General features: G+C 38.7%; 1 protein-coding gene across 2 annotated transcripts in view; it reads left to right on the top strand.

Moving 5' to 3' along the window:
* Positions 1 to 2,646: 2,646 nt before the first annotated feature.
* Positions 2,647 to 24,441, top strand: part of vps54 (VPS54 subunit of GARP complex) — a 30,638-nt gene continuing 8,843 nt past the window's right edge. Inside the window, exons 1-16 of one of the 2 annotated variants that reach the window (XM_025010284.2) lie at positions 2,647 to 2,793; positions 6,778 to 6,937; positions 7,097 to 7,338; positions 10,086 to 10,167; positions 12,483 to 12,517; positions 13,885 to 14,016; positions 14,565 to 14,950; positions 16,485 to 16,611; positions 17,823 to 17,852; positions 18,871 to 18,978; positions 19,097 to 19,152; positions 20,147 to 20,243; positions 20,448 to 20,776; positions 21,170 to 21,299; positions 21,448 to 21,629; positions 23,193 to 23,305. In XM_025010284.2, the coding sequence (XP_024866052.1) occupies positions 6,808 to 6,937; positions 7,097 to 7,338; positions 10,086 to 10,167; positions 12,483 to 12,517; positions 13,885 to 14,016; positions 14,565 to 14,950; positions 16,485 to 16,611; positions 17,823 to 17,852; positions 18,871 to 18,978; positions 19,097 to 19,152; positions 20,147 to 20,243; positions 20,448 to 20,776; positions 21,170 to 21,299; positions 21,448 to 21,629; positions 23,193 to 23,305 (2,179 nt within the window). In that variant the 5' untranslated portion in view covers positions 2,647 to 2,793; positions 6,778 to 6,807. The remainder of the gene's footprint in view (positions 2,794 to 6,777; positions 6,938 to 7,096; positions 7,339 to 10,085; positions 10,168 to 12,482; positions 12,518 to 13,884; positions 14,017 to 14,564; positions 14,951 to 16,484; positions 16,612 to 17,822; positions 17,853 to 18,870; positions 18,979 to 19,096; positions 19,153 to 20,146; positions 20,244 to 20,447; positions 20,777 to 21,169; positions 21,300 to 21,447; positions 21,630 to 23,192; positions 23,306 to 24,441) is intronic. The other variant, XM_017434992.3, reaches the window with a different exon arrangement.

Here is a 24,441-nt window from a genome sequence, read left to right on the forward strand (position 1 = left end):
TTGAATACAAGTGGTCTTTTTTCAAACTGCCTTATTAAAAGTATTTGTATTTTTGTGGTCTATATGAGATATTACATACATTATATTGCCAAAAGTATTCGCTCGCCTCCCTTTACACACATATGACCTTGAGTGACATCCCATTCTGAATCCACAGGGTTTTATACGATGTTGGTCCACCCTTTTTCAGCTCTAACAGCTTCAACTCTTCTATGAAGGCTTTCCACAGGTTTAGGAGTGTTTATTATATTATATTATATTATATTATATATATATATTATATTATATTATAGGAGTGTTTATCTTGACCATTCTTCCAGAAGTTCCTCTGTGAGATCAGACACTGATGTTGGACAGACGGCCTGGCTCACAGTCTCTGCTCTAATTCATCCCAAAGGTGTTCTATCAGGTTGAAGTCAGGACTCTGTGCAGGCCAGTCAAGTTCTTCAACACCAAACTCACTCATCCATGTCTTTATGGACCTTGCTTTGTGCTCTGGTGCTCAGTCATGTTGGAACAGGAGAGAGCCATGGCCAAACTGTTTCCACAAAGTGGGGAGCATGAAATTGTAAAAATTAGAAGTTGTTGAAGCATTAAGAGTTCCTTTCACTGGAACTAAGCGGCCGAGCCCAACTCCTGGACTTACTGCACAGGTGACATCCTATCACTGCACCACGCTGGAATTCACTGAGCTCCCGAGAGCGACCCATTCTTTCACAAATGTTTGCAGAAGCAGTCTGCATGCCTAGGTGGTTGATTTTATGCACCTGTGGAGATGGAAGTGATTGGAACAGCTGAATTCAGTGATTTGGATGGGTGAGAGAATACATTTGGCAATATAGTGTATATGTGGGAAACTTAAATCTAAAAAACGGGTCAGAAAATGGTATTTTTATTCTTTTTTTACAATAGGTATGCTATATACACTGTAAAACAGCAAAAATCTGCTATATGCGCAACAAACTTGTACCAAATTGTTCAGTACCTGAACATTTTCATCTGGACCCAGTATTGGAGCTGCTTTCCTCCACCGCCACCATGTGGCTGTGAATTAAACATCTACGTCTGTTTTCTTCAGCAACACAGCTTAAACATCTTGTTACCATGCTTTAGTTTTAGTTCATTTTCTGTTAACGGTTTAAAATACACCGGTTTTCCTTTGAAACAGATGAAGTTGTCATCACATAAAGATCTTTATTTTGGATGAAAACTATCAGAACCTGCTGATCAGTTTGCTAAACCACACTGACTCCTAAAGTTCAGTCACCGTCACGCTGCCTCCTGTTTATTATTCATAGTTTATTTCCATGTGTTCTGGATTCTGTTTTTGTACAATTAAAAACAATAAAAACAAACACTCCTGAAATCTGTGTCACTGTCTTATTTGGGTTAAAATATTAGTCACCTTTTTATCTTTCATTTCCTAAAGTCATCTAAAGTCAGTGCAGCAAGTAATTTAGCCCACATTTACAAAATTAATCATTTTTTTATTATTAAAGTTATGCATTTTTCTTTTTGCACAAGTCATACTTTTTGATTGAACTGAAATGTTCACATGTGAAATCTGTGGCCTAACATTTTTTTTTTATAGTTTAAAGAATGCAGATATATGCTGGATTATAGATAATCAGCTCACTGAAAACTGACTAAATCAGTTTGACATCTTTTTGTATTACGGCTAAATTGACCCTATTAGATTACTGGATGCTAAGTAAAGAACACACAAATCACAAAAATAAAACTTTTTAAGATAAATAATAAATAACTTTTTATTCTCTGTTCATTTTTTACAATCCAACTACTATATGATATGGCTATTATAGTCATTTATATATCAAATGTTCATCTTATTCAGCAGATGGGTGCTATAACTTTTGGTTTTTGTTACTTTTAAACTTTTCATAATAAATATTTAACTTTATTTACAAATATTTTCCCCATAGAAATACGTTGAAAATCCTCCGCCCAGGACCGGTTAAGTCAGGGATGGCCAGGTCTCAAGACGAATAGTTTGTATGTAAGCTGCCTTCTTCTTGTTTGGCAATAAAAGTAAAAAAAAGAAATACACTGAGATCAAATACTTTAATCAATACTTTATTGTTCTCTTTGAAATCTAATTCAGCATTTTTATCTTATGTTACTTTTAGTTAATAGCTATCGTTCTGATACTTTAACCTTTTAGCAATCCTTTTCCAACTTTTAGTTAGTCTTTAGCTACTGTTAGCATTTAGCTAGAGTTCTGCTTTTTGTAAGCTTTAACAACTCATTTTTTTTCAGTAAAATTCAGCAGTCATCGGCAGTATATACTCCCCATTTGAAGGAAAAAAGAGGATAGAGTTTATCACCACTAAATACATCTAGAACAAGTACTTAAAAAAAATCAATCATATAAAAATGAATATATTTTTTCTTTTACCAGCACAGAAACCTCAATTAGTTAACCTTGCAACTAGTCTTGAAAAATACACATTACAGCTTTAATCGTGGACCTCATGCTGGATTGTTCCCAAAGGCCATGATGCACATGTTAAGATTGTAAATAACAGTAAGATAGAAATTGCAGTAATAAAAGCAGGTTAAAGGTTTAATCCTAAAAGTTATTAGACACAAAAGGCAAGCCTGATTAAATCCACTTCGACGGGACAGCGTCCCCTGTCGGTCATTGCCGCCTTGCTCCTCCTCGCTCTACCGGCGCTGCTTCTCCTGTATGTCAACTTGTTTTCCTCACACTACTTCTAGTGTTCCTGTGATGTGGAGGAGGAAACACGCCGGCTGCTGCGCATCATACCACAGGTAGGAAAGCGGCCGAACCCCCCGCCCCACAGACACGAATCAGGTCGTGGTTGTTTCTTCCACCATGTTACCTGCTTTGGTCGCTCTGCTCCCCGTCTACGTGTAACCGCTGGTGACAACATTAGCTTTAGCATTAGCTTGTTTGCACAGGCCACAGATACTCTGCGCAGTACCAGCCACTGAGAGAGAAATGAAAGCAGTTTTGCGTGTGTTGTGTTCGTGTTTTGTCTGGACTTCGCTGTCAGGTCTGCGGTGGTCGTTCAAACACGTACAGACCAGTAACGAAGCGGAGCCGAGCTAAAGCTAACTAGCTAGCTGCCGTCAGAGCCTGGAAGGAGGCAGAGAGATGATGTGACAGTTCAGCTAAACCTGCTGGAAAGTTAACATTTAACTCGAAATATGTAAGTACTGCTACCTAACTAATGCCTTCTGAGTATAATTGCCTATAAAGGTCACTGTAATGTTCAACAACAATATTCCTTGTGTACATTTAGGATTTATTTCTAATATTAGGCGTTTCTGTCAGACTAAACATGTTAGTCAACTTGCACCTAATTTCTTCTTGTCAGGCTTTTGACATTTCGTTTATTTTAAATGTTTGACTTGCAAAGACTGTAGGACAACATTGGGATAGTTTGTGACAAGAGTAAAAGTAGTCTTTAAAATGAAAAGCTAATGGAAACTAACATAATGTACAGGGAAAATTAAAACACACCCTAATGATAATGAAACACACGTTTTCACATATGACTACCAATATAAGAATAGGCCAATTATTTCTAGACATACCACAAAGATGTGAAAATTAAATTCTGATTAATTTTATTCTTTTAGATGCTTATTCTAGCCTTTGTGTTTGTAGAAACAGTGCACATGTATGCAGTAATCCTCCCATTGTGAGATTACACCTCCACAGTTTGAGCCGTCAGATTAAAATTTACTGTCAGCACAAAACAAAAACCCACATCCAAACGGGTTTCTCAATCTAATGAAGCGGTAGATGAATTTGGAGAGAGGAGATGAGCTAGACTTACTGCACCTTTAATTGAAGATGAGCTCACAGAGAGATTTGAAGGTTAGCCAACCATTAAATGTGGTCATCTTTAGTCTCGGTAGATAAATATTTAGTCTTAACAAACATCTCAATTTTTTTTCATGTCAGGAATTGCCATCCATGGGTAAAATACATTTTAGCACCTCTGAAGGCCCTCTGTGGGTATTGTGCCTTATTTATGAAATGATTCTGCAGCAAACAAGATCAGATAAATCAATGAGCTGCTGCAGAAACAACCACATAAAAGAGATGAAAGCTCTAAAGCAAGAATATTATGTGAAGTTCTGATTATCTAGTGTAATTATCAATCGCTTTATGAGCATAACAATATGTTGTACCTTTTCAAGTTGCACTCAAGCAGCAAACACATTTTGTACAGTTTTAAGACATAAGCATCCGTAAGAGGCTGCTCATGAGCTTGTATGTCATGGTTTAAACCTTGAACAAAATTTAAGATAAAGAAGATAAACAGTTTAGCAGAAGTTGAAGAGGAAGAAAAGCTGTTTCCTTGTGTACAACTCTCCCCCTCTGATTTCAGTTAATTTCTTCTGGAGTTTACTCCTTCACATGAACATGACTGAACAGGTGTTGAAGATGTGGCACAAAAAGATAAACAGGGCTTGAACTTTAAAGCGGTTTCTGCTGCTCATAAGTGACTGAAAATGCAAATTGAAGCAGCAGCACGAGCAGGTGCCACTTCCTCCGCAGACAAAAAGGTTTTCAGTGTAAAAAAACAAAGAGCGAGTCTTTCAAATGGGAGTAAAGATATATGTTGCTGTTAGAAAAAATAGGTTAAATCAATAGTTTAATACATAGTACAAAATACATAATTTTTCTACTTGTACATTTGTATTTCTTCATATTAACACACTTTTATTGATCCATCCCAACCATAAATTTATACAACAAAAGGTATTATGCATGTTGTAAAGGAAATTTCTTTTAATCCCTCTGTGTTTTACACTTAGTCATTAAGGCTTTCTTTTTATTGGAAACATAAAGGTCATTATAATGACGATGCTCACTGAGGTTTAGTTTAACCCACATGTTGCATCTTTTTGCTGTAAACCATCATTAGAACAAATTGGAGTTCATCCATGACTTCAAGTATTTGCAATCAAACACATCATCTCTTCCCGTTTGTTACAAAATTATAATGTCAAGCTTTTTTTAATCACCAATCTTTCTTAAAATGAATTTAGCTTCTTTTTTGTTTTTAGTTAACGATTTTTCTTCAACTCCGGTTTCCTCACACAGACCACAAACATGCATGTTAGGGTAACTGCTAACTCGTCAACTGTCCCTAAGTGTGAGCTAGAGTGTGGATGGTTGTTTGTCTTGTTTGTCTCTTTGTGTCTCTGTGTTGGACTTGCGACCTGTCCAAGGTGTCCCCCGCCTCTCGCACAGTGACCTCTAGAGACAGGCACCAACTCCCCTCGACCCGGAAAGGATAAGCGGGTAAAGAGGATGGATGGATGGATTTTTCTTCAGAATGGTTTAGCTGAGAGACAAAAACAGGTCATAGCATCTGGAAAGTGCTAAAACTGACACATAGTTAGTTCGATACTTGTTTTGACATTTATGGACAGTATGAGGCAGCTGTGTTATAGCTGTCATCCTCCAACAAGACAGTTTAAGGCACATATCAAAGTGTCCCTGGGCAAGACACTGACACCTTCACTGCCTCCGATGTGCCCCATCGGTGTATGAATGGAGTTTAAAGCACTGATTAGACTCTACAGAGTGATATAATCAGATTAGCTTTGTGGAGATGTAGTAGAGTGCTGTATGGATGTGTGTGTGGATGGGTCATTGAGGGCACAGATTGTGTTGTAAAGCATTTTGAGTAGCCTGGTTGGCTAGAAAGGCGCTGTATAAGTACCATAAGAACCATTTATGAAAATCTATAAAATATTTGAATTTTGAAGGGTGCCGATGCAGCTGATGCCCTAAACTCCAACATAATTTGTAAGCTGAGAAAAATGCCTACATTTTGCTACCAAACTGTATAAGAAGTGTAAGGAGAGCAAAGTTAAAAAGAAGTGTTAAAGCTGCTGCCAGTGGATTGTTATGGTCACCATGGTAACCACACACTTGTGCCTCTCACTCCCTGACTGCTAGGTTAATCGGTCATGTCAGAAACAGACTGATAATCAGAGGCAGTCAGAAACAGACTGAAAAGTAAGACTGAAAAGTAAGCTTCAAAAAACCAGTCGATGTTCTTGAACTGACACAGGGCTCTGATGGTTCCACGTGACTTTTTTTAATCGTTTCTAGTGTTTTTATTTAGGAGAAATGAAAGTTAAAAACACTCTTCACTTCCAGTTTTTAAGAGAAGATTTCATGCTAAAATATAACTGAAGTCTATGAAAGCTTTGTGGAGACATGAGAGAAAATTAAGTTCTGTAGCAGTGAGAGACACTCTGAGTCAAAAGCATCACACATTTTAATGTATAACGTGTTTGACTTGTGGGAGTAAGAAGAGTTTTTCTGCAACAGGTTTGAAACTTAGTCAGCTCAGAGGTTGGTGTGTGGCGTCATCAGCTCTCAGTTTGTGGAAAATCTGTAAAAATCATAAAACTGATGTTGTGTAAAAATTGCAAAAGGTATCAAAGTGCAAGTTCATTCATGTAGATTTCATACTGATTAAAATCTTTAAATGAGGTTTGAACTGTGACTAAGCTATAGAGCTGGATTTTCTCATCTGTTTCGCTGAAGTCCTAATAATCTCAGTTATTTTTTATTCCAAAACTGCACACCACGATACAGGACAAAATATTTGAGCAGAATAGTAATAAAGATGCTTTAATTCTCATGCATTGATACTCTTTGTAATGGCATAAAAATAACAAATTTTGCAAGTCCATCATTAGGTTTTAAATAATTTTTTAGCATTTTTTTTTAAAAAGCAGCTCTGTTTGTGTTTCCAGCTAGCCTCCTTGGAGGCGAGTCCAAATGCCATGGCCTCCCCAGTGCCTCGCTCCGCCAGTGGAGGCCGAGACGGGATCTACCACAAGGAGCACGGCCCATCCCCTCCTCGCTTACGGCCCATTCGCTCCCTGCCTGACGTCTGCCCGAAAGAGCCAACAGGTAGGAAAAAAGATGCACGTTCTGATTGTGTTTAAAAATTCAGACTTCCACAGTTTGCAATGACAGAAGTAAGAAAAGCATCAAACCTTTCCGATCCCTGTGAGCCAAGAACTATGTAGATAAACCTGATGTCCTCTGTGTTTCCATGTGTTCCTGCAGGTGAGGGGCGGAGCTTGTGCAATGGTCCATCTGTGGTGGCAGAGCATGACCGGTGGACAGTGTACAGTTCAAAGGTCAACCTCCCTGCCGCGCTAAACGACCCGCGGCTTGCCAAACGGGAGTCTGACTTTTTCACCAAAACATGGGGGCTGGACTTCACAGAGATGGAGGTGATGCCCTCCTTCTACCTCCCCAACATCACCAGGGAACACTTCGGGCCCTACCTGCAGGAGATGAGTCAGGTAGCAGCTGCGTTGAACTTCTCTGAGCTTTTATTCCCGATGTAGAACAAATTGTCTGAACATTTTAGTATTTTTGACCTCACTAGACTCAGACCTGATGAAACTGATTGAAACTTTTGACTAAAAAAAGAAATAGTAATGCTCGAATTTCCTGAAGTTCCTTGTTTGTGGAGAATCCTTCTGAGGCAGTTTGAGCTTCTCTGGTCACTCACTGAATCAAGTTTTCCGACAAAGTTTTAATTATTTGAAGAATTTGGGTTTTTGAAATTTAACAAACCTTTTGAGATGTTTAGTTAGATTAGGTTTGAATTCTGTTCTCAGTATATTAATATACACTGCCTGGCCACCTAGATTTAACTAAACAAATAGGTACGAGCCTCGTATTGGATAATTACTGCATGAGCGATTATGTTTCAGCTGGTATGTTATTAAACCCCAACTGGTGCAATGAGTTGCTTCTCATTTTTTAACCAACCATGTCGAAAGCCACATCCCGTGGTCGTGGAAAAGATGTCAGTCTGTTTGAGAAGGGTCAAATCATTGGCATGCATCAAGCAGAGAAAACATCTAAGGAGATTGCAGAAACTACTAAATCTGGATAAAGAACTGTCCAACGCATTATTAAAAACTGCAAGGATAGTGGGGACCCATCGTCTTCGAAGAAGAAATGTGGCCAGAAAAAAATCCTGAATAATCGTGATCGATGATCACTTAAATGTTTGGTGAAATCAAATTGATGAAAAACAACAGTAGAACTCTGGGCTACGTTTAATAGTGAAAGTAAGAGCATTTCCACACATAGTGCGAAGGGAACTCAAGGGATTGGGACTGAACAGCTGTAGCCTTAAGAAAACCACTAATCAGTGAGGCTAACTGGAAAAAAAGGCTTCAATTTGCTAGGGAGCATAAAGATTGGACTCTGGAGCAATAGAAGAAGGTCATGTGGTCTGATGAGCCCAGATTTACCCTGTTCCAGAGTGATGGGTGCATCAGGGTAAGATGAGAGGCGGGTGAAGTGTTGCAAACATCATGCCTAGTGCCTACTGTGGGGGCAGTGCTATGATCTGGGGTTGCTGCAGTCGGTTAGGTCTAGGTTAAGCAACAGTATGTGCTCAAAGAATGAGGTCAGCTGAATACCTAAATATACTGAATGGCCAGGTTATTCCATCAATGGCCTTTTCTTCCCTGATGGAACGAGCATATTCAATGCCATTCATATGACAATGCCAGGATTTATCGGGCTCAAATTGTGAAAGAGTGGTTCAGGGAGCATTGACCATCATTTTCACACATGGATTGGCCACCACAGAGTCCAGACCTTAACCCCATTGAGAATCTTTGGGATGTGCTGGAGAAGGCTTTGTGCAGCGGTCAGACTCTACCATCATCAATGAAAGATCTTGGTGAAAATTGAATGCAACACTGGATGGAAACAAATCTTGTGACATTGCAGAAGCTTATCGAAACAATGCCACGGCAAATGTGTGCCGTAATCAAAGCTAAAGGCGGTCCAACAAAATATTAGTGTGTAAACTTTTTTTTTTTTTTGATGGCAGCTTTTTTTTGGCCAGGCGGTGTATTTTTATAGTTTGGACTTGATTGTGGATCTGCGAAAGATGCAAATATGATCATCATATTTGGAAATATGCAGTTGGATTTTTTTACATCAGTACAACGTTGTAGCAATTTCTACAGCCACTTGAAAGTAGCAAAGATTGTACAGCCCTTGTGCTAATTAGTTTAATTTCTGTTAATATAATTTTTTTATGTGTTGAAATGTCTCGACGACACTGAGCGACAAACGTTAGTCCCATGATCTGTGGTTTCTGTTTGTTAGTTGTTACTTCTCCTTCAGTGCTCATTAAACTGGCTGCTTTTTGTTGCTGTTGTGTTGTGCCTCAGCACCACATGAATCATCTTCATTTTTGTCACCCAGTTTTAGACCAGGCAACAAAAATTGACATCGCGAATGCACATGTGAGGGAAGGAATAAGGAAATAACGTAATTGCTATTCTTTAAATCCTGATCATCTGTATTTTACAGCATATAAAATTAAACAAACCTCAGTTACCACATTTGAAGCTGTTTGGAGATCAGGTATTTTCTTACAGCTGCACCTTTACTTGAGGTTTGCAGGAAAAGATTTACTCCAAGCCATAATAAACATTTATTTTTGAGATTTGATAGACATTATGCTGAGTAAGATATTGGCTCATTTAGCAGATTTTTGTTTCTCAGTTTAGTGCTTTATTGCTTTCATTTAGTTTCAAATTAAAAGAAATTTGTTTTGACTTTACTGTTGCGAATATGTCTAATATTGAAAGTGCAGCTTCTCTTCAGAGCTGAGTCAGTGGTTTCATTATTACTTTGGACTTTGTCATCTTTAACAACTTCCTTTTCTTCTTGTAAGACACCTAGTTTTTTTTTTACAGAGATGTGAGCACCTATTGTTAGAGTAGCATTGTTTTCATTTCCACCTCAGGTTTCACTGTGACAAAAAAAAAGAAATGGTCAGACATTCCTCTGATGGCTCCTTGTTGCTGCTGTGTGATGCTTTATTGCTCTCATTTGATTAATAGCTGTGACCTGTTGAAGGGTTTATTTTAACACCTTCGAGCTAAACAGTTTTTTGACCCAATGAAACCGAAGAAGAGCACATTGTGTAATGATCTTAACATCCCATCTGTAGCCGCGGGCTCAAACTGAAACTCAGAATCTGTTTGTCGTTTTATGATTTTGTTTTCAGAGGGAACGGATCCACGAACGCTGCAAGACGATCTGTCCTAACAAAGATGATGTGGACGCCGTTTCCAGTATCACCAACTATGGTATGAATTATTGATGTGCTGCTGCGGTTGCTGCACTCTCCCTCCCTGCATCCTTTTTAGTCCATAAAACACACAGTGACTTCAAAACATGAAGACATAATACAGCCCAAACACCATAAACACGTCCACACTGAACATTAAATCAGACCTGACATAACAAGTTTTCATTGCAGCAAATCATTTTTTTGTTCCATGATTTTCAGCGTGTGTTTACGCACTCAAGAAAGTTATTGATTAGACTTTGTTTTCCCAATGTTACGTAACATCTTTCATCTGCGGTTTTATTGTCTGATTACATCTGGCTCAAACGCAGACACAAATTTTAGAGTTGGACCTCACAACCCTTAAACATCCAAGATTTTAAATAAAGAAGAGATTACATTGAGGAAAGATGAAGACTTCCTCCCGGTCTGACATTTTAGTGTTGTTTTTTTTTTTTGCTTGTTTTTTTACCAGCAGACTCAGTTCACGTGTTTTTCCAGCCCGTTTTAAACGTGCAGTTGTTCAGCTGTTGCTGACAAAACCTAATCTTGACTCATTTGTCCTTTTAAATTTTAGGCCAATTTCAAAACTTCCCTTTTTGTCAAAAATGTTAGAAAGGATAGTATTTATGCACACAGCATTCTTGAAATGTTTCAGTCTAGTTTTAAATCCATTCACAGCACAGAAACTGTACTTTTAAAAGTTTTTAATGATTTTTCTTAGCTACAGACTCAGGAGACTCTGCAGTTTTTTTGTTTTTAAACCTGACAGCCACCTCTGACAGAGTTGATCACAGTATTCTGATCTGCAGGCTGGAGCTCTGTGGTATCAAAGGCTCTGCACTAGACTGGTTCGGGTCTTATCTGTCTGACTGGAGCTTTTCTGTAAGCCTTGGAGAATCTGCTTCTTCTTCAGCCCCCGCCACACATGGAGTTCCCCAAGGATCTATTCTTGGACTCGTTTTATTTTCCATCTACATTCTCCCCTTAGGCTCCATCTTTAGAAAATTTAACCTCACTTTGAATGGATGATTCACACTTTTATTACCTCCCAAATGGATTATTGTAACTCTCTGTATGTTGGTGTTAGCCAGGAAGGCCCCATCACGACTGCAGTTAGTTCAGAATGCTGCAGCTCGTCTTTTAACTCGCACAAAAAAGGCATGAACAAATTTCCCCAGTGCTGGCTTCCCTTCACTGGCTCCCTGTTAGTTTCAGAATTTATTTTTAAAGTTTTATTGTTTACCTATAAGCCCCTGAATGGACAGGATCCTTTATACCTGTCTGACCTGCAGCCTTATGTACCCTCTAGATCCCTTAGATCTAACGATCATTTACTTTTAGTTGTCCCGAAACACCTAAACACCTCTACTATGTTCATAGAATCTGATGTGTAAGTAGCACACAGCAGCTTCTGTAAAAAGTAGTTTTGGCCATTTGTTCATTGCCAAAACTGACTGCTCAGACCTCAATTCAATTGAAATTCTGTAGGGAGACCTTTGGAGATGTGTGTAAACAAATGGCAAAAAAGCAGCAGCATAGTTCTAATTGTAAAGAAGAGTGGGATAAAAAAATCTTCCATAATGATCAGAGGCACAGATGAGGTCATGCAGGAGACAAATGCTTCATTCTGTTGCTTCTAAAAGTTGTTCTACGGGCTTTTAGTTCTTTGGATGTACATGGTTTCTATGTTTTTTTTTATCACATCAGGTAAAGCATCCTGTTTGACAAAGAATACATTAGTCACAAGTGACCACTCTTATCTTAAGGAGAGTGTTTTTTATGGCTTTTTGCTAATTGCCACAACAGAAAAGGAATAGAAAAATAAATCTAAAGCAAGAATGACACCTAGGAGCTGTGGAAAACATTTCAGGTGATGACAGCAATAAAGAGAAAAAGGTGCATGTATGGAAAGCCTAAAGGGTCATAATTTGCCTACTTTAAAACACTCTCTGGCATCTAATAAATAGCGTTTAATATGTTACCAGGTTTTATAAGCTCCATCTGTGCTTGAACAGCACATTAGCATTCACCTAGCAGATAGGCTTAATGTGAGTGTTTCATATTTTATTCATTTGGTATTTTCACATTGATAGATTTAACTTACAGCTCTGAAACAGACTCTATTAGTATTATTAGTAACACTAATCTTCACCTACATTTTCTCTTAATGGCTGGCTGCTGTAAAAAAAAACAAAGCAACTTTTGTTATCTGGTGTTTTTGTTTCATTTACAGCATCGTTTTTCTGACCGTGTTATCTGAGTAAACTGATCAATATTTACTACAATTCAAATAAGAGATGACTCATCCAGAGTTTCTGTTTTTTGCTGCAGATAAATCCAGAGCGGAGCTGGAACAAGTCCCAAAGGTAAGACATCTTTATTACTCTCTGCTCCTGTTGGATGTGTTTGAATGTTTTTGACTTGACCCTTAAAATTCCTATTAAGTCATGTTGTTGATCTGTTTTGCCTACAAGCTATAGTCATTTATACTCACACTGATGGAGCACTTGAACACTCCTCTAATTAAACGTCACGTCTTCTTCAGTCGTAGTAGTGATCTTGTTATTCAAAGGTCTGTGCCATCTGGACATCTGTGTTCCTGCATTAATGTATCATAAACATGCATGAGCTACTTGCATAGCATTGCCTCCAGCTTTTTTACTTGTTTTAAAAAGCTGCAGCTGTAGTGTGTGTTAGTTTTTGAAAAACGAGGTGCACAACTAGCTGAAACGAGTCCAAAGCGTAACGAGCACTGGCAGCAGTGACGCCAGTTTTCATGCTCACTGTGACGCACACATGTGCTCGTTCACCTCTGCTTTTGTTCCTCACATGGAGGTTTAAATCTTCAGCAACAGATAAAACCAACGCAGTCTGTTTTGTGTTACTTAGAACAGTTATTGCAGAGGGAATAAATGATTTCTTGTAAATGTTTTTCCCGTGCCAATAATAAGGGTGGTTTTCCTCCTCACTGAAAGCATGTACATTTCAGTCAGAGGGAGTTGAGCTGTTCTGATTATCTTATTGGCCTGATTTAGTTTGTTTTGGTAGTGATGGGGAGAAAAGTGAACCAGTATAAAATGTTATGAATAAGAGTGAATTCATTGAGCGATCTGTAAACAAGAGTTAAAATGTCGTTGACATTAAAAGCTCTGTTTTCTGAGCAGGTGGAGACACTGTTGTGTCATTCTGTAGACAGAGTGCATGTTGGGAAAAGGAGAGATGGGAGTCGGTCTCTGTCCCGAGATGTACCCGCTCCACCTGCTGGCCCTGGGCAATGAGTGGTTTCCTCCTTTAGACCCACAGCACAGCTCCTTGGTCTTTGAAATGTTAAGCTCCAGTGAGCTGTCAGCAAAGAGTTGACCAGGGTGTGGACTTCCTGTTGGTACCTTCTCAAGGCCTGGAGGTCAAATCAGATGGATGACCAGAACCATGTCATCAGTATAAAGTGTCTTTGAAAATTAAAGACAATCAATTTAAACATAATGCTGTCTGTTTCCGGAGTTTTCTCACATTTACAGGAAAGTAAAGATGAGCTGCAGACATGCAGCATTGATGGGAGGTGCGACAAATTCTAGGCCATTTTAAGTACAAAAAATGTTAATTTATGTGAACTGGGATAGGTTTTATCAATTCTAAAAGAGTCTTAAGTTATTACTCTAACTGTATTGTTAGGCTTACATCGGGTCGTCTTTGCTGACCTTTTTGTTGTGTTTTGTCTGTCTTGATTCTTCAGATTTTTATGAAGCCTGACTTTGCTTTGGAGGACCCAGCCACCTTCAACACTGTCCTGCCCTGGTCTCATTTCCACAGTGCAGGAGGCAAGAGCATCAGAGACGGGGCCTCCTCCAAGCTGCTGCAGGAAAAGGTGAAATCTCAGCTAAACCCACAGATCAATCAAAAGAGCGCCAGAATTAGATACTTATTTAGTATTACTAGGTTCAGTGGGGGCAATGAAAACAATCCTAAACTGATTCACAGCTTTGATCTCATTGAACTTCTTGGTGTTAAGTTTCCAAGGTGAAAGCCTAAATTAAGTACATCACAATGTGCCAAACTATCTGTTACATAACTGATCTTCAGTAGACCTTTGTCTACTGAATAAGGATGATTAGGTTGACAACATGGTCAATTTTAAAAGCTTGTTTTTTCTCTCTCAAGTATGACAATGTATCTCAATGATTTGGTGACATAGAAAAGCTTCTTGATTAAATCTTAAAGAAACAGGCAAATGATTTTAAACAATATTTACTTTTAAAAAAATTGTTTGAAAAAATGTTTTTGGAAGTTCTGTAGTAAAACAAACAAACATTCAAAATGAGCAACATTGTTGTGATTTTGAATCACCACTGAAGAGCAGATAAACATTTTAGATGTGCTGATATTAACCTGTTTCTACATTGACTCGTCCTCCAGCTCAGTCACTACCTGGATGTTGTGGAGGTCAGCATCGCTCGGCAGATCTCGCTGCGTTCTGAGGCCTTTTTCCACGCCATGTCCTCCCAGCATGAGCTACAGGACCGGCTGCAGGAGACGCAGCAGGCGGTGGCCATTCTGCGGAGCCGAACAGCAGCCATGGACCGAGTCATGTGCCAGGGCCCTCTCTGGGCCCTCCGCTCTTCTCTGACCCGAAACAACTGCGTGAAACTGCACAACAAGCTGAAGCTGATGGCGGCAGTGCATCAGACGCAGCCCACCGTGCAGCTGCTGCTCTCCACCTCAGAGTTTGTTGGAGCACTGGAGCTCATCACCACCACTAAGGAGGTACTTCAGCAAGAGCTGCAGGGGATCCACAGCTTCAGGTACATGTACAGGTTAGGCATGAGCCTATAGCTTAAATGCCTCTTAATTAGATACAGGCACAATACTTTTTTTTTCTTCTCCTCTCTGGTCACATGAAGCACTAATTAGTGTTTCCTCTTCCCTTCCTGTGGCTCAGAGCCATCATTCAGTTGTGTACAGTAGCCAGGGGAGAAATTCCCCTAAACTTTTATGCTCATTAAAAACATGTCATCAGTTGGTTGTACATTTTATCTGGAAGCGTACAACACAGTCAGTGATGGCTTGTCTATCAGAGGAGCCACACCCATTTCTCTTTTGAAGGTAACATTTGCAACAAGCTACATGAGAGCATGTTAGCTTGTGAAAGATATACAGCATAAAGCAGGCTCACCACACAGGCTAATAACATTAGCTTGTCAGGATCCTAATGGTAATTTACTAAAAGCAGAACAGCAGAGAGGAAGAATTATTCTGCACAATAAGTACAATTATGCTAGAACAATAAATAAATTATTCTGATGCAATAGCTTTGATTTGGTCTACCACTTTTGTGTCTGTTTAAATAAAATCACTACGTTTCAAAACACCCTACTGAAGTTGACACTAATTTTTAATTTATTTTAATCTCAATACTTGTTATTTAAATTAAAAATTCAGTCTTGGGGTTAAATTTTAAAAACTATAATGCGTATAAACAAAAATGCAGATCCAAAACTGGTTTAAAATCTGCCCAGAGTGCAGGAAAAAGCTGACACTAATTTTAAACGGTGACTGTCGATATGCTCATCTGTTTCTCTCAGTGTCCTTATTTATATCTGTGCATTAGGGCGAGGCAGCTTTATTTTACAACACATTTCAGCAACAGGGCAACTCAAAGATCTTTACCATAACTATTAAAATAATGTGACAAAATGCAAAAGAACAATAAAAGCAAATGGAAAGATATAAAAAAAAATACTCCATTACAGTAGCCAAGTCAGCTAAAAATAAATGCATGGAGGAGTTTTTCTAAGTCCTGGTGAGACGTCAGTCCTTTTATTCTAGCTCTATTCTTCAGGTGGTAGAAGGGCATCTTTGTACCTGTCTTAATGTGGCTGTTCAGACTCAGGTCAGAGTCCATGATCACAGCAAGGTTTCATGCTTTGTCAGAGCTTTTTAGCAGGCTGCATGTGTTAACTTAAAACAACTATAAACAAATGTTATATTTAGTATTTTCTATACAAATATACTTGTACTAAAATCATCATTAAGCAAAATGTGTTAATATGTAGACAGCAGCAGTTATAGTTTTGATATAAAAGGAAATAAATCACAATGCATTTATTTTTTTTTGTTTTAATACCATACTATTATAAAGCCATAGTATTTTTGCTCAAGGTTATTATACCGTCAGAATCTCATACCAAATACATGTGGTGTTATTTTATCACAAGGCCTCAGTCCAGGAGGTGCAGCTGAAACTGTCAGTGATTAGAATTCAAGTCGCAGCAGCTGTAACATCAAGACTGAAACACTGATGTCCTGTGTGTGTGTGTGTGTGTGTGTGTCCCTCAGACATCTGGGCTCCCAGCTGTGTGAGCTGGAGAAACTAATCGACAAGATGATGGTGGAGGACTTCAGCATGTACGCCCGCAGCGATCTGAGCCGGAGTCTGAAGGAGGAGCCGCAGGTTCTGGAAAAGGTCTGAACAACAAGCTTTTATTCATGATGTGTGTTTTGCCTTATATGTTCACATAAAAGAAACTTCTGTTACGCCAATTCATCTTATGTGTGAAACCAAGTGAGCTAGGTTTTCTAAAAAAAAGTAGGATGAGATGCACTGTTTCACTATTTTACTTTAATACCCCAAAGATCCAGGTGGGTTTACAGTTAACAACAAAGACTGTATTATAAAAAGTATATGTTCCACTGTCTCAGTACCCAGTAGTACTCACAAATAAAATTAGTAATGAAAAGAGCCATATATTATGACATCCAGATGCAGTAAAACCAAGTTTGTATCTGTTGGTGCAACATTTGGGGGCCCGCTCTGAAGGAAGCTGCTGGAACTCAGTATGTAAAGGATGAAGAGGTTTAGAAATAATCTCATAATTGTTTTAGATTATTAAAACTAACTCCAGCTATATTACAGGACAACCTCACCACATTTTGATGTCTTTCTCTGGTTTTATGACCGAGATGTTCAAACCAAATAACGCTAACAATAACAAAAGAACAAAACAATTTTTGAAATAAGCTTGTCTACATCAAAACTCTGCAATCTTATTTTTTTAAAGCACAGATGTTAATTTATCTTTCTACACAAGTAGTCTGAGTCAAAGTTCATGTCATCATTCAGAGCTGCAGTGATTTATTCTGCTGCATTACTAATCACATTCATGATTGAGTTCAGAACTCTACAGAAACATAGTAATATAATTATATTATTATTATTAATACTTTGTTCAGTCATGATAGGGTATATGGTTGCTCTGACATTTTCTTTCCTTATCTGTCCATCTGTCCATTTTCTTTACTCGATTCTTTTCCTCTCTTCAGGTTGTAAGCCTGCTCTGACATTCATTAGTTTAAAATATAACTAAAATATGGGACAGAACCAAGTTCAGAGGGGATCCAGTGGACAGAAACCTGTTAACCAGGACTCTCTGAGACACGCTGGTTTAAAAGTCAATCATTCAATGTACTGAGCTACATTTCACATTTAAGTCTTTGTGTAATAACCTGCTGCTGAGTCCAAGTTAAAGCTGAAAGAAAATGTGTGTGATTCTGTTTGTCTTGGTCATTCTTGTCTCTGTCATGTCAAACCCGACTCACAGCGACTAACAGGTGTGTACTTGCATGACTCTGCATTCAGCCGTATAAAGTATTTACCAGAGCCTGTACCTATCACAGGTCCACAAACCAAATGCTGCCTCATCAAAGGTGACCACACACACAGCTGACACACACAGTAAATCCATCAAATCACTTCTGCTGCTGAAATCAGACATCTGAATGTGAATCAGTGTGAATCAGTGCATGGAAATAATTTAAGTATTTGCTCTGTTTTAGGTGGAAGTTACTGCTTTTGGAAAATCCAGGTGTCATCCAGTGATTTATGGTGTTCTGTAGAGTTTATTGAAATAACACATTACTGGTGTCTAAACACTAATAAGAGCAACAATTTTAGTTTGACAAGTCTAATTAAAAAAAAAAAAATCAGAGAAATGACTATTATTTAAGCTATTATGCGAGATAGGATGCGCTCCCTAATATTTAAACATTTTATATACAAATTTTGCTTGTTATGAATACATAAATAAACCTGTTTTGAGTTCAGTTATTTGAACACTTAAATGATCTTGATTTCTTGGTCTTTCTGGGGTATTTTTTCCCCACTAAACTTTGCTCCAACTAATCACAGATTTAATCATGTCTAATGTTCTAAGATATCTAATTAATTTCAGGATGTTAACCCTAACCCTAAGTCTTTAATTCTAAATGGTGTGAAATTAAAACTCTTTCTTTGTTCTGTTTGACCCTTATTCTACCAATCTGATCTCAGCTCAGTGTTTCAGATCTTTTGTTTGTGTAGACTCTCAATAATCCAGGACATGACGTTCCTAGTTTTTATTTAATTTTTTTAAGGCGACTGCAATTCTTTTTATTTTGAATCCAAGGAGGCTCTTCAATTTAAAAAAAAAAAAAAAAGTGTTGAGTTTCTCCTGACTCCAACAACCCTCAGGAGGGAGGGAAAGGAGAGTGAGTTGCATGTAAGTTCTGTTCCTATTAACAAAGCAACTCACGGTAGTTTTAGATGTTAGATATTTGCCCTTTGCAGTTTGAATTTAGAAAGCTCCTTAGATGAACAGCAGAACATCTTTAAAAAACAAGAAAAGAAGTCCGGTTGCCTGTTTTTCTTTTTTCTTTACTCTTAGGACTCACGTTTGTGTGTTTATAGGAGCGTCTGGAGTCGCTGGTGTTCGGGCTGCTGCGGCAGAGGAAGCTGGACTTTCTGGATATTTATAGTGATGAGATGATCATAGCTGCTCGGTCCATCGTCACACAGGTCACTGCTTACAGTGAATACAGTTCAAGCATTTATTTACAAACATTTCATACAAGTCATCCAGTTTTTTATTTTTTTAATTTAATGAATGTCTTTTGAATTTTTTCTTTCTTGGCAGTGTGTTGCAGATAGTGTTGTGCTCATTGAACAAATTGACACTGAAGTCACCTTTAAGTAAGTACTGTACTTCTACAAATAAATAACTTTTGGAGTCTATCCAATTCAAGATGGCCACCACAGCCAACTGACCTTAGGAAACACAAAAATGGCTATAATTTAGGTAAATTCACCATTATTGAGCTAACATGAGATCACACAAAACATCATTTATAAGGTTTGACCAAAACAGCTGTAATTGTTTTATTTCTCATTATAAAAGGGTCTTGGTCTAAAACTCTGAAATAAAAGGTGATGGCTGATATGCAAACCTTTAAGTCCTCACAGAATTATTTTTTAATTTGTGTATACCTCCAATCATTCTGCCTTAAAAATTATATGGAAGCATTCACAGTTATTTGTTTTTTTCACATTTTTAAGCTTTTTGTGCCGTCAGTATGTGAGAGGTATATCTTTGATGTGATGAGCATAGATGAATGTGATCACTTGATAAAAAGATGATAATAGTTCCCACTGTCACTGCAGTGACAGATGAGAAGCTGCAGCTTGTCGAAAGTCTCTAGAGGCCATTATTAGGGCTGATAGTTGGACCTCATGTGGTTGGACAGAGATTATAGACTGAGGACAGATACTCCGACAGGACAAACATGACGTACTCTCACAGAGTTGTGTACTGTCAACATTCTTCAGATCTACAGGGCTACATTCACCATCTTTCATTTTAATTCTACACACACATGACTGATCTATCTTTGCCTTTATTATTTGTTTTGTTGCAATCTTTTATTAGTTTTGTCAAAATAATCTGTTGGCTTTTAGGAGAGCAGTAAAACAGTTAAAGTCCAGACGTGTCCTTGTTTTTACTGAAGTCTAAACAAACCTTCAAATTAGGCTTTCAAGGTCTTATGGAACATAAATGTCTTTTTTTTCTTTTTTCTCAAGGACTTAGTTTTATGAAAGCGTTGAAAGTACAAGACAAGTAGATCGAATACAACTATACTGTTCCGAACACATTGTCCTGTGTTTAACCTAATGTAAATGTCTGTTTTAGGCTAGCTGATCAGATGCGTCTGATGACATTCCCTCAGTGGTTTGAGCTGCTGAAAAACATCTTTGAGTGTTTCCTTCTCTTCCTGCAGAGAATCAAGGTGAGTAAACTCTCTGAGCTACGGTCACACATTTGTCTGGACGAGAGAACCCGTTTATATTTACTGCAAAGTTTACTTTATCTCAGAAATTAAGCGTTGGATGCAGAAAAAGCAAAATGACTATTAGGCACTCAGATCAAATGTACAAGTTTTATAAAAATATGTTGGTTTGTACCTTGTATCCCCTTTCTGTTTGTCTGTTAGGCCACGTTAAACGTGATCAGAAATGTGGTTCTGGAAGTTTTGGTCTCAAACCAGAAGAGCCGGCTCCCTGCAGAGGCCAGTTCAGGGAAGTCAGGTCAAGAGGCCTCCCAGGGCCCGTTGGTCCTGCAGGGGGAGGCCGAGCTAGCTTACCTCACCCATGAGGGTCTGTTCATCAGTGACGCGTTGAATGAAGCCCAGCAGCAGCAGGAGGCTGGGTCGGTGGGCCAGGATCAGAACTCCACGGTGGGCTTCAGGACCCAGACGGGCCGAGTGGAGACTGCCGACACTGACCCCCCCTCTGGGGTCACAGAGGTTTCTGCCAGCTTCGTGTAAGTCACTCAGGATTTAACTTTCTCTCAGGGTTTTACTTTTATTTTACTTTCTCCAGCTAAAGAACTATAATTGAATAAGTGTATACATTGTTTATACTGTCAGGAGATGCAGTCCCACCTTATGTGGTTGCTATGGTTTCAGACAGTCCTTAAGCAACAGTAAGACACCAGGTGGAAGCAGAAATAAGCTGTTAGAGTGAAAAAAATAAATAATAACTTTACATTGAAAGCAGATGCTTGGTTTTAATAATTGGCCTTCTTTTCCTGAACAGAAACTTTATCTGCAGTTACACCAATAAGTGGCTTTGGCAAAGATGAATCAGAGCTTTGAGATGCTTGGCGTACTTCCTGTCAGGTGCATTAATATTTGTCGACTGTGTTTCTGTTCAGGTCCAGTGAGAATATGATGCCCACTGAGTTGGAGCTGAACTGTGTGATCAGCAGCATCCAGGATCTGCTGTACAAGGCCTCAGACGTTAGTCACGATCGCTGCGTCAAAGTCCTCACAGCCAGAGCCAAGGTAGATCAGCACTCAACTCTAGTTTTCCTTTTTCTAAAGCAAACAAATTGTGGATTAAAAAAAACATCTATACTATTCCTTTACAGAAATAACTCTTTAGGGTTTGTTGGGTCTGTCTAAATCCTGTGGTTGTGTCTGCCTCCAACAGGACGGTTCTCTGGAGCGTCTGAACTCAACAGAGTTTGTGAGTCTCTCTCAGGCAGTGGAGGGTTTCGTCAGGGACACCGAGGAGCTGTGTGGCAGAACTAGACTGTCCCTGAGGGGGGAGCTGCAGAACCAGGCCAAACGTTTTGTTCACCGCTTCCACGAAGAGCGCAAAAACAAACTCGGGTATGCTCACATGTGTGGCACAGTAATCAGACCCTCCAGGATTTTGCGATGTTGCGATCGCAACTATTAACGCGAAATCAAGCAAACCTCGCGAATTCGCAACTTTTTGCAACATTGCCCAAAACACCGCAACTTTCCCGCAACTTTAACCCAATATTTATGGTTGAATACAAAATAACCCCAAATAACTCACGAAGAAGAGATGTGACGTCACTTCCTGTTAACATCAGAATGCTGGGATCATGCAGGAGCAGCGACCGAAGCCAAAATGTGCGCTAATGCTTCACATTTGCCCACAAAGATTTCAGCAAAACACTGCAGTGAAGTTAGTTTTAAGTTGGATGTTGGATATTCGCGCTCCGCAGAGTTAGCAGCGTCTAATCCGAAACAGGAACGCTACACTTAGGGACGGCTGGACGACATTAGCGTTCCTGTTTCGGGTCAGCCGTGAGCTAGGCGCCGCTAACTCCGGGAGCGCGAATATCCAACTTAGAACTAACTTCGCTGCGGTCGCAAACCAGTTTCCTCCCCAGCTGCACGAGAGTGGGGGGGGAAGCTATTTGCACGTCCTGCAGTGTAATCATTGAACATAAACGCATCGACAAACACTTTGTGTCTGCAAAACATGTGAGGAGAGCTGCAGACAAGGGACGATCCAGAAATGGTCATGAATGTCAGTTTATAAGCTATCAAAGTTCTCAAATAAAGCACCTTTTGATAATGTCAATGTTGGTTGGTAATTATCTTACAAAACTAGGAAGTATTTTTGGTTTATATATTAAAAGTTATGGTTTTTTATTGATTTTAGTAAAAAAAAAAATCGCAACTTTTCATTGCAACTTTTAGGAAAGTGCCCCGCCAAATCAGGCATTTTAGCCCGCAACAATCACAAAAAATGCCCGTGAAATCCTGGAGGGACTGAGTAATACACTAATCTGTACTTTCAGTTCTTTGATTATTATTTTGTTTTGTTTCTGTCTGTGACACCAGCTGGGGGGTGGTGTGTCAAACCTGAGCCTTTAAAATAACAGTTTTTTGATTTTTGTTTTTTCCTGTACAGTTAGGCTGTTGTGTAATATTTTTAGTGTTAAGTTTAGCCAGTTTTAGTGTGTTTAAGTCAAACTAATGAGGTGATTTTTGAACGTGGAGCTCCAGCTTCTGTTTGAGGCTCAGACCCAGAGATGATGGAAGGAGAAGCTCAGAGGCAGAGATGGTGATAATGTAATATGATTAATCGTATAAAAATGTTTCAGTCAAAAGACGTATTTAATTATTTATTTATTTTGCTTTAATCCCTGCGTACAGCAGTTTCAGGTGGGAGGATGCTGGTAGAAACTCATCTTTCAGTAAATCTGTCAGTGAGCAGGTTAACGGAGTCTGTTACCATGGCGACAGGCTCTGAGTTTCACTTCTCTTTCTGGAACAGAAAACATTGGCGTTTCGCCTAACTCTGTGTCAGTAAACTCAGATCTCACTGAACCTGCTTTATGGAATACCTCCCTGATGATGATGATTATGAGGATGTTGATGATGATGATGATGATGTTTTTGTTCTTCCTGCAGTCTTCTCCTGGATAATGAGCGCTGGAAGCAGGCAGAAGTTCCAGCAGAGTTCCAGGATTTGGTAAACTCCATAGCTGATGGAAAAATAACACTACCAGAGCGCAAAACCCCAGGTAGCCCCAAATCTGTTTTTCTCTTACTATTTTTTCAATATTATTTTAGTCAGTCTTTAGTTTGCAGGAACATGTTACACATTGTGTGTATTGTCTCCAGGATTTCTCTTATCCACCAAAAGTAAATCATTCAGAGGTCCATTTGAAAATGGTTTGGATCTATGTGTTTTTATCTTTATTTTGTGGACTGTATTTTTGCCTGCACAATCTTCATTTTAAGACTGGGGCTGCGGTAGCTCGGAGGTCAGTGCCATGGTCTCATAATTCTGAGGCTGCAGGTTCGAGCCCAGGTTGCATCAGGGACGGCATCCAGTGTAAAAATTGCCAAACCTACTGTGAGAGTTCGCTCGCTGTGGCGACGCCTGCAGATGGGACCAGCCAAACAGAAAAAAAAACATTTATTTTTTTTAAGATTGATGTTAATTTCTGTTTAGATGATATCAAAACACATCAATCTTCTGTCATGATCCGAAGACTTCAGCATCCAATCTGTTTACCTTTATACACGGACATGGCTGTGATTGGGTCATGTGGTTCGCTGTTTATACTTCAGCACACTTTGCTTAAAAATAACACTGCTGTAGGACAAAAATAAAGGTTGTTTATAATACTAACAACATAAGGAGTATTTCAGTGGAAGCTTAATGTAAATTTAATGACACGTCATACAAAACGCCCTGTGACATTTTTGATTTTTATTTTTTTTGTCAGCAGTAATTTTAAGTAAAGTGACTATTGTTCAGCACCAAAGGTACCAAACAATAACTTAATTGTTAAGTTAGTTGTTTTTTTACAAGTTGTGTTGCAGAAAAGTTTATACATGTGAGAAATAATTCCAGTACAATTTGTTTTAAGTTCCTACATTATATTCCTCAAAAGATAAATTTTATGTTAAGTAGTGCTGGGCGATATAGAAAAAATTCAATATCACGATATGGATAATTTTATATCACGATAACGATATATATCACGATATACCCCAATTAAGTACGTTGTCAGTTATTCTCTGAAAAATATGAAAAAATAATCTAATTTCTTACTTTTTTCAAGCTTTATTTCGAAGTGACATTTAACTGAACTTTCACAAATGAGATCTGCTGCATTTTAGTGCAGCAATATATATGTACCTGTTACGA

The sequence above is a fragment of the Kryptolebias marmoratus genome, linkage group LG3 (genome assembly GCF_001649575.2).
Source record: "Kryptolebias marmoratus isolate JLee-2015 linkage group LG3, ASM164957v2, whole genome shotgun sequence".
In the NCBI taxonomy this organism is placed as follows: Eukaryota; Metazoa; Chordata; class Actinopteri; order Cyprinodontiformes; family Rivulidae; genus Kryptolebias; species Kryptolebias marmoratus.